A 9533-nucleotide genomic window follows, 5' to 3' on the forward strand; every position below is an offset into this window, starting at 1 on the left:
AGCAGCAGGTGGCCTCGACCCAGGACAAGTAGTGTCACTGCGTTCTGGCCCCGGGCATAAGGACGCGCCTCTCTCAGCCAGGAAAAGGCCACACTGGGCTGGAGGACACCTGCTTCCCACGAGATAGTGCGCAGCCGGGCCGTGGGCAAAAGCTGGCTGGGTCAGCAAACTGAGCCCCGCGACTCGGCCTCCCCCGCCTCCAGGAGCATGAGTGAGCAGCCAAGAAGGGGAGCTCACTCAGAAGCGCTCCAACTTCAGCGAGAATCAGGGCCAAATAAGGCCGGGCGAGCGGCCCCGCCCCGCACGCATTCTTCTGCCTTCTAAGGCCGGGCAGCCCGCTCGCCCCGCCCAGGCCCCACCCCGCCCGCCCGCCCGCCCGCCCGCTCCGCAGAACCCGAGCCCCAGCAAACAGTCGCCAGCTCCGAGCTCCGCACGCACCGCTAGCACCTTCTTCGCTCCAGGTGAGAGCTCGCAGGCATCCACACCTACGGGGTCTGGCTGGGACTGGAGCAGGGGCTGTCAGGGGCCCGCCGGAGGGGCACGGGCTCGGCTGGAGCCGTGAGTTCGCGTGGGTCTGACCCAGACAGTGAGACCGTTCTGGGCCCGGGGCAACAGTAGTTCTTTGTCCCTTGGCTAAGTAGCTACACCCCACAAACCAGGACTCTGGAGCTGTCCAAGCAAAGGCTGCCAAGGAGGGGGCTGGGATCCGATGCTCCCTGACCCAACCCTGCCAGGCTCCATGCGCCTTCAGAGCAGACGACTCCTTCCTCTGCTCCATGGCCCTGGGCAGGGGTGCGGGAAGGTAAGCAGAGGGCTCCCCCCTACACACACAAGTGCTGTGCGCCATGGGCACAGGCTTCCTTGTCTGGACCAAGTCCCCATGGACCATGTTGCAGGATGGGGGTGGGGGGGGGAAGGTCCTGCCAATGACCCTGGCAGACTTACTCCTAGGCAGGGACAAGGACTCCAGGGAGATTTCGGTCCTGGCTCAGCCAGCCCTCCAAGGGCTCTCAAGAGAAGTCGGATGCTCACCTCAGGTGTGCTATGATTGGGGCAGGGCACCTGGCACTGCTCAGCCACAGGCATGATGATGAGGTCTGACTTCTGTCCAGGTCTCTGCTGTTAGGGTGGGATTTCAGACACCTGTAGGAAGATGAGACATCAACAGCCAGGCCTAGTTAGTAGGCATCACTCTCATCCTTGGTTTCTAGGAGCCTGGGAGGGGCAGGTAATGGCTCTAGGGCTAAGGGCTGCCTTAGTCATAGAGTTTGTGGTCCCAGCTGCCACAGGTGCACCAACAGCCTTAGTATGGGTGTTTCTTTGTTCCAGCCACCACAGAACCAAGGGCCAGGTTTGCCACCCACTGACCCAACCTAGCCCCTGGGTCGTGGCCTCTGGCTGGCTGGAACCCTTCTGGGGCAGCACTTCCCTCCTCGGGCCTGTCTTCCTTACTGCAAACATCCGCCGTTCTCCCCAGACTGTAGTCATGGACAGGACGGCCTGTACGCACCTCAGATGCAGTGCTCTTGCTGCACTCTGGTTCCACAGCAGAGTGGGATGAGAAGCCTTGAAGGCTAAGGGACAGGAGGGCTCAGTCACTGTGCTGAATGAGCCTGGCCCTGCCTCCCCTTGGGCTGTGAGACCAGAGGGGCTGGTGATGGTAAGGACCTTCTTGGGCTCAGCAGGGCACAGTGGGCTTCCTGTGGGTGGCCTTCTGTGGGTGCCTTGAATCCAAACTCCCAGAGAACAGAGCTCAGGAAGGACCGGAGTCTCCAAGCCACAGAACATGAGAGGGACAGTTTCTGGGGACAACAGCCATGGGCCTAGTGGGAGTGGGGAGAGGGGGAGAATGTAGATTGAGTGGGCCCTAGGCAGCCAGAGTCTGCATAGGGATAGCTGAGGCCCTTGGGGCTTGCTAGTACTGGCCAAACCCCAGTTCAGGGTTTAAAATCGATCTGGTTTTTTGAGCCAGGACAATGTATTATAGTTCAGGCTGGCCTTGAATTTAATGTATTGACCAGGCTGCCTTCAAATTCAAAGCAGTCTTCCATCTCAGCCTCCAGAGTGCTGGGATTACTGACATGCCCTAACACAACCTGCGTTTAAGATTTTAAAAGACAAGGTCCAGCTGGACATGTGGTGCACACTGTAGTCCCAGCTACTTGGAAGGCTGAGGCACGAGGATCCCTTGAGCCCCTGTGGGTTTGAGATTACCCTGCACAACATAGTAAGGCCCCATCTTAAAAGTCAGGTCCCAAATGACTGGAGAGAGTTATGGAAACAGTTTGGGGAACACCCTCAGCCACACCATGAAAATGGAGGAAAAAGCAGGTGGCACAGGCTGGAGAAGTTTCCTGGAGACCCCGGACCAGAGGACTCGAGCAGAGGGCCAGCCTGGAGCCTTGGCAAGCTGAGAGAAAGCAGGCACTACGTCTACAGGTGCTTAGCTTCACAAGCTACACAAAGGTACAGGGAAGGAGTCCCTTGTCTGGCCTCAGTTTCCCCAACTACAGCAGAGGCAGCCATCTTTAACAAGCCTCCTGAGCCCACAGTTTGTGGCTGTTAAGAAAAGCAAAGCTGGGGAGAACAGGAAGCCAGGGAGAGACTCAGAGCTGGGTTGGACAGGAAAGTGCTTGCAGGAGAAGGGGCTGAAGTGGCTGGAAAACAGAGGTCAGCATGGCAAAAGAGTCAGAGGGACAGTTTGGACAGGATCTTGAATGTCAGGCTGAGGAACCCAACTTGGCAGCCAAGTGATAAGAGGAGGTCTGTCTGAATAGGACGAGAGAGACTGCAAACTTGGAGGCTAGGTCTTGCACAAAGGTGACAAGGACCTGGGGTTCTCTGCTGGGCAAGCTCACTCTCGGCTAAGCAGAGGAATGGAGGTTGAAGAATGGGTGAGGGAGTGGCCGCCCAGAAGCTGCCAGAGGAGGATGGAGAGGCGGCAGGGGAGGAGGCATGTCAGGAATGCGGGGTGCTGATGCTCCTCCCTGCGGAGCACAGGGAGCCTGGAAGGCAGCCCAGGCCGCCTCTGCCCTGTCACCCCACCTTGTCACTGAAACAGGGAGCCGGGCAGTGTGAATGCAGTTAGGGATTAAAGGAGATAAAGAAATGCAGCACCTTAACAGTTGGTGCCAAGACCAGTCCCAAGTGGTCACAGTAAAAATTGCTTATTCCACGCCTGGCACCAGTGTTCTTCAGGAACTAAGTGTTAATCACTGCTGCCAGTGGGCCCGGGATATAGCTCAGTGGCATAAGCGCCTGCCTGGCATGTGCAAGGACCTGAGTTCAATCCCCAGTTCCCGCAAAAAACCAAAAACAAACAAACAAAAAAAAATCACTGCTGCTGGGCATTCCTCGTGTCCCCATTCCCATATGAGGATACCCAGGCTGAGAGAGGGAGAGGAAGCTGTTAAAAAGTCACTGAGCCTAGGCCTGCCTGTCTGCTTTGGGAAGAACTGGGTGGCTGGAGTCTCATGCCTGTGGGAAGCCCTGAATGCTAGGCTTAGAGTGGAAGCCATCTGGGGACATCAGGAAGACTCCTTGGCTCAGAATCATGCCCTGCACCCCCTTCCTGCAGGGCAGACCCACCCACCTGAAGCCAAGATGTCCAGCAAGCGAGCCAAGGCCAAGACCACCAAGAAGCGGCCACAGCGAGCTACATCCAATGTCTTCGCCATGTTTGACCAGTCCCAGATCCAGGAGTTCAAGGAGGCCTTCAACATGATTGACCAGAACCGAGATGGCTTCATTGACAAGGAGGACCTGCATGACATGCTGGCCTCACTGGGTGAGTGGGGCTCATCAGTGGCAGTCTAGGGGCTAAGTAACTACCAGTGACTTTTCATATGGAGAAACGGGTCAGCAGCTAAATGAAAGTTTCAACTGCAGAAGTCCCACTATAGAAATAGCAAAACCAATGCCAGCTAAATAGCTCAGTGGACTAAAGTGCCTGCTTAGGCAAGTGCTAGAGGACTGGGGTTCGATCTCCATGCCAGGCTGGCCCCACCCCTAGGGCACACTGAATGAGAGTGAGCATGGTAGCACACCTATAATTGCAGCACTTGGAAGCTGAAAACAGGATCATTATGAGTCCGATCTGTGCAGTGAGACCCTGTAGACCCTGTACTAAATACTATTATATATCGCGAGAGCCTTGGGAGGTAGGCCAAAGCACCTCCTCTTTAACCCCAGGGATATCCCCAGAGGTGGGTTCTTAGAATTGAAAGGGCTAGGGCCGGCCAAATAGCTCAGCGGATTAAAGCATCTGCAAGCAGGCTCAGGGGCCAGGGGTTTGATCCCCAGGCCTGCCATGCTGGCCCTGCCCCTGGGGCGCGCTGAGATGGCAATTGAGACTGGACGTGGTGGCGTGCGCCTGTAATCCCAGCTCTTGGGAGGCTGTAAACAGGAGGATTACTACGAGTAGTAATGAGACCCTGAGCACCCTGTAGACCCTTCCCTAAAATACAAAAAAAAAAAAAAAATTGAAAGGGTTCAGGAATCAAGTCCAGCTTGGCACTGTTCAAATGGGCAACCTGAGGCCCATGGCCAAGGCTTCCAGACATCCCACCCCATGTGCTGGCTGTGTCCACCTCAGCCCCAGTTCCTGGCATGGCCTTCATCTGGCAGAGAGCAGTTGGACCAGGCCCTGGGGGGAGAAACAGCTGGTGGCATCAGAGGGGCTCCTGCTCTGCCCCCGCCTCATGTTCCCTAGGCAATAGGTGTCCACAGGAATCTGGCAGCAGAGCAGGTAGCCCTAAGCAGGATGGCTGATGACACCCACACTGGGTGCTGACCCTCTTCTGGCTTCAGGCCAGGCTCACCCATAGCCTCCCTCCGAGGTTGCTCAGCAGGAAGGGGTCACCCAGCAGGGCTCCCCTTTGGGGCTCTCCAGCTTCATAGAAGGGGAGGACTGAGTCAGGAAGAGGGGCTGGTCCTAACTGCCCTCCATCCCATCCTAATGAGGTCCTAGCTCTTCTGGGCCTCGGCTTTCTTGTCCATATCATGGGGGACACAGCAACATGAAGGCTCCTACCCATCTGCAAGGCAGCACCCCACACCCAGGGGCTCACACCCAAGACCTGGTGACAGCGCCAGATGTGTACCCAGAAGGATATGACCACGTAGCCCAGATCGGCCACAGCTCTTCAGTTAAAAACACCATCCTTGCCACCCAAAATAGCAAATAATCATTATTATCTTAAATCTGAAAGCACTCCTCTTGGGTGGAGTGGATATGATTACCATTCCTGCTTTGCAAATAAGGAAACTGAGGCTCAGAGGTTAAGTAATCTTTCCAAGGTCTCTTAAATGGTAGAGCCAGGATAGGAGGCAGTAGATGATTCCAGGGTCCAAGAGAAGTGCCAATGGTTGTTAGTGTTTCACAAACACTGTCTTGCTCATCTTCACAATTCTCCTGAGACACACAGGAAACAGGCAGAGAGCTGGGACTCAAATCCAGGCCTGTGTGCCACCAAAGCTCACTGCATCTGGAAGCTGGAGTCAGGCTGCCTGGGTTCGGGTGTCAGCTCTGCTGCCCAACTGCTGTGTGACCTGAAGGCTGCCTCGCCTCTCTGTACCTCCGTTGTATAGCTATGAAGTAGGTAGGACTGATTCCCTCACAGGGTGGTGACAGCACAATGCCATAGGACACCCGGGGCAGCAGACAGGACAGGGCTGGGAGTGCAGGAGCCACTGCCTGGCACCACACTTCAGAGTTCCCAGAACTCACCATCGACAGGGTCCAGGGTCAGGATCGCCCAGGCCATGGACAGCAGGGACCAATGCCCCTTGTGCTACCACAGGGAAGAATCCCACAGATGAGTACCTGGAGGGCATGATGAGCGAAGCCCCGGGGCCCATCAACTTCACCATGTTCCTCACCATGTTTGGGGAGAAGCTGAATGGCACAGACCCTGAGGACGTGATCCGCAACGCCTTCGCCTGCTTCGATGAGGAAGCTTCAGGTCAGCAAGGCCCTGGGTGGGGGACGAATGGGGACACAAAGAGGGCCCCTGCCCAGAGGCCAGAAGCCACCACTCTAGCTCCTAGTTCTGCTGCCAACCATTAAAGCCCAGCAGATTTCTGTTCTCTCCCAAAAAGCTAGAACAAAATGGCCCACATCCTCCAAGGCCCCCTACTTCCTTCACTCACCTGCTAGCCCAACACACCCTCCCTCTGCTTTAGAGCTTTGTGGAAATGAAACCACTTCATGCCTTTATTGCCAACAAGGTCTAGAAAACACCCCCACCCTGGATCATCCTTCTCTCTCACTTGAGTTTTTTCCCAGGGATAGGCAGGATAATAGGGACAACAGCGAGTGAGGCCTGGGTCCTGGGCCCACCACATTCAGAACATTTGCCTGACTACCATGAACAGCCCTGCGCAGTGGCAAGTTTTGATCCCCACTTTCCAGATGAGTAAACCCAAAGAGGTCAAGTACTTGCCCAAGGTCACACAGCTAGGAAGAATAAAGATCAACTCACCCAAACCAGCTAGAAGACCCAGCTGTGCTAAGCCCTCAGCCCACATTCCCAGAGAAACACCTTGCAGTCAGACTACCCCTGAACTCCCTCTGGGGCCCTGGTGACCCCCTCCTGAGCCCTCCCACCCATGTCCTCAGTCCATCTTACCAGGGTCCAGGGAGGTTGCTGCCTGGTCCCATCTCTAGCCATGAGACCTCCAAGGGATGACAGGGCAGAGGGGTAGGAGTACTCTGTGTGTCCCAGCCTAAGTCCCTGCTCTCAAGGTCCCCCATCCTACCCCTCAGGCTTTATCCATGAGGACCACCTACGGGAGCTGCTTACCACCATGGGTGACCGATTCACAGATGAGGAAGTAGACGAGATGTACCGGGAGGCACCCATCGACAAGAAAGGCAACTTCAACTATGTGGAGTTCACCCGCATCCTCAAACATGGCGCCAAGGATAAAGATGACTAGGCCTCCCAGCTCACAGTGCCTGGCCCCACCCCATCACTACTCCCCACGCACTTATCCTGACTAGCTCCATGTCCCTAAGACCCCACCACCCTCTCTGTGGATTCCCAGAGAAGGAAATGGGCCACGGGAAGCACAGGACCAGGCAGAGAGGGCACACAGGCATCGTGAGGCAGGTGCTCCACCATGACACAAGAGACCCAAGGGTGTTCCTGAGCCCCGCAGCAAAGGACCATTGTCTGAGGAGAGGAGCCAGAAGGCAGGAGGCACAGGAGAAGGTCCCTTGAGAGAGCCCAGGCATTGGTCATGGCCTGTCCACTCCTGGGATGACCACCAGCCCCAGGAAGAAGGGCCGCTGTACCCTGGTGTTGCACACACTACTCCATGCGCATCCCCGTATAAGCACATGCGCTCACCACTGCCCTGCTCAGAGCCAGGGCAGCAGTCCCCTCCCCATGCCATCAGCTCTCAGAGCACAGAGCACAGCACCCCATGCCACACCCAGGAGTGAGCTCCAGGAGGCTGGACAAAGGGACGTCATCCCCCGAGGGAGGTAAAGTCTTCAATAGAAGATTGAGCACTGCCTTGGGTCTGTGTGTCTGTGACTGGGATGATATCAGAGACCCTGGGCCCCAAACACCCACCTTCCAGCTCCAGTGGCTGTCCTAATCACCCCCCTTCCGGCCCCAGACATCCCCATTCTATATGGGCCTTGAAGCACAGGCTCTGATAGGGGGAGGGGACTAGGAGGAGCAGGGGTCAAGGTCAGCTCTACAGGTCACTAATGCTCTAGGAAAGCCAGGTGGTCCCTGAGGGAGGGAGGGAGGGAGGGAGGGAGGGAGGCTCTGAAGCAGTGATGAGCTGGGCATCTCACTAGCTCAGGGTCACCAGCTCCAGCTGTCCCCCTCACCCATCAGCTCTGGGCAGCCACAGTGGGAAGCCCGGGTGGGTGCTCAACAGGCAGGGCTGGCACCTCTGCTAGGTCTGAATTCAGGTCAGGGACATGGACAACACCAGCTGGAGCAAGAGTGACAGTAGTGGTTAGAAGGATTGCCTGAGCTGTCAGGGTATGGCAGAGAGGGGCTAAAAATGTCTCAGCTGACCCTGACGAGGTTGACCCGCTGATTTACCCAGCATAGTCCTGTGACTTCTGTAGGGGTCACTCAGAGCAAGAAGCCACAGCCCAAGGCCACCCCCAGAGAGTGCTGAGCAACAAGAGGGTGCCAGGCTCTGGCTGGGCCATGTGCAACTCTTACCTATCAGAATTGAACTCCACAAGTCCCTGGTCCCCTGGCCAGTCCAAGTCGGGGTCCAAATCATGCCCAGATATTCAGTACGAATACATTAGCCCTGCCTGCAGGACCCCGAGCTGCAACCTGGTCACCTGCACCACAGAGATGAGGTGCGCACTGACTGACCACAGCACCAACCTCAGAGTCCCCTTGGCAGAGCTGCTGTGGCACCCCGGGCTCTCTAGGAAGAAGATGTGCATTAGAGACAAGCCTCCCCAGGAAGTCCAAGCCATCTGCCATCCACTCTCCCCCATGACGGGGCTCACAACCAGGAGGGGAGGGGACAGGAACAGTCCAGCCTCAGGTCTCAGTCATTGGCTATAGCAGGTGGCCCAGCAGCAGAGGGTCCTGCTGTTATACAAGGAGGACTCCTGGGCACAAGGATGACAGGACTGTGCACTCAGGAGCTGGGGAAGAAGGCTTTTCATGCCATGAGCCCAAGTATCAACATCTTAGCAGTTTTTCAGAGGAAAAAAACTAAAAGAAGCTAATGGGCTCACCTCAGGCAACAGTTAGAGGTAACAGTGAGACACCCCCAGAACATTCCAAATCTGGCACAAACCCCAGAAGCAACAAAGAATGACATTTAAATGCATGAAATCTAAATACATCCTGTAGGGCTCAAGAAACAATAAAGTTAAAGCCACATGTGAATGGAGAAAACATAACCTGTGTGCAAGAAAAATGCCTTAAATGACATTAATGTGTGCACGGCTCCAGCAATTCAATAAGAAACAACTCGGCAGGAAATAATGGGAAGGGACTTGAGGAAATGCAACACTTACGCGCATGTTAAGGGCTTAGCAACTTTTCTGAGACCAGCTCTTGCTGTGGCCTTCAGGCAGTCTTTGGGTGGGCCTCACTCTACTGAGTGCTACAGTTATATGCACGTACCACCAAGCCTGGCAGCAAACATGTTTAGTGTTCAATGTCACTACAAATTTTTTAAGTTTTCTTTCCTAAGAGTTTTACAGTTTTGGGGGCCCAGGGAGATGGCTCAGTAGAATAAGTGCTTTCCTGGCAAGCACAAGGTCCTGAGTTCAATCCCCAGTTCCACAAAAAAAAGTTTTACAATTTTAATTATTGTACTTAACTTTCTGATTTTTTTTTTCCTTTAAATAGACTATGTAGTCCAGGCTGGCCTCAAACTCATGGTAACATGGCAATCCTGCCTCAGCCTCCCGGAGCGTGTGGTGTACGTGCTGCCAAAGCGACTGGGGTTACAGGTGTGCACCCCCACACACTCGGCTGGAGATTTTATTTTTTATTTTTATTTATTTTTTTGCAGAACCAGGGACTGAACTC

General features: G+C 55.3%; 1 protein-coding gene across 1 annotated transcript; it reads left to right on the forward strand.

The window, feature by feature from the left end:
- The first annotated feature begins 380 nt into the window (after positions 1–380).
- On the forward strand, positions 381–7520 carry Myl9 (myosin light chain 9). Its single transcript, XM_023714828.1, has 4 exons — positions 381–461; positions 3578–3787; positions 5802–5957; positions 6761–7520. Exons 2-4 carry the CDS (start codon positions 3604–3606, stop codon positions 6937–6939), a joined length of 519 nt encoding a protein of 172 aa, XP_023570596.1. The 5' UTR covers positions 381–461; positions 3578–3603; the 3' UTR covers positions 6940–7520.
- Positions 7521–9533: the final 2013 nt, after the last annotated feature.

Source organism: Octodon degus, unplaced genomic scaffold (genome assembly GCF_000260255.1).
Source record: "Octodon degus isolate 3935 unplaced genomic scaffold, OctDeg1.0 scaffold00037, whole genome shotgun sequence".
Lineage (NCBI taxonomy): Eukaryota > Metazoa > Chordata > Mammalia > Rodentia > Octodontidae > Octodon > Octodon degus.

What these genes read in the sequence shown, in the direction of transcription:
- Myl9 (XM_023714828.1), top strand. Translation starts at nt 3,604, where the DNA reads ATGTCCAGCAAGCGAGCCAAGGCCAAGACCACCAAGAAGCGGCCACAG. An exon ending in TGACATGCTGGCCTCACTGG is followed by an intron (nt 3,788 to 5,801) that starts GTGAGTGGGGCT and finishes GTGCTACCACAG; the next exon opens with GGAAGAATCCCACAGATGAG. An exon ending in CGCCTGCTTCGATGAGGAAG is followed by an intron (nt 5,958 to 6,760) that starts CTTCAGGTCAGC and finishes CCCCATCCTACC; the next exon opens with CCTCAGGCTTTATCCATGAG.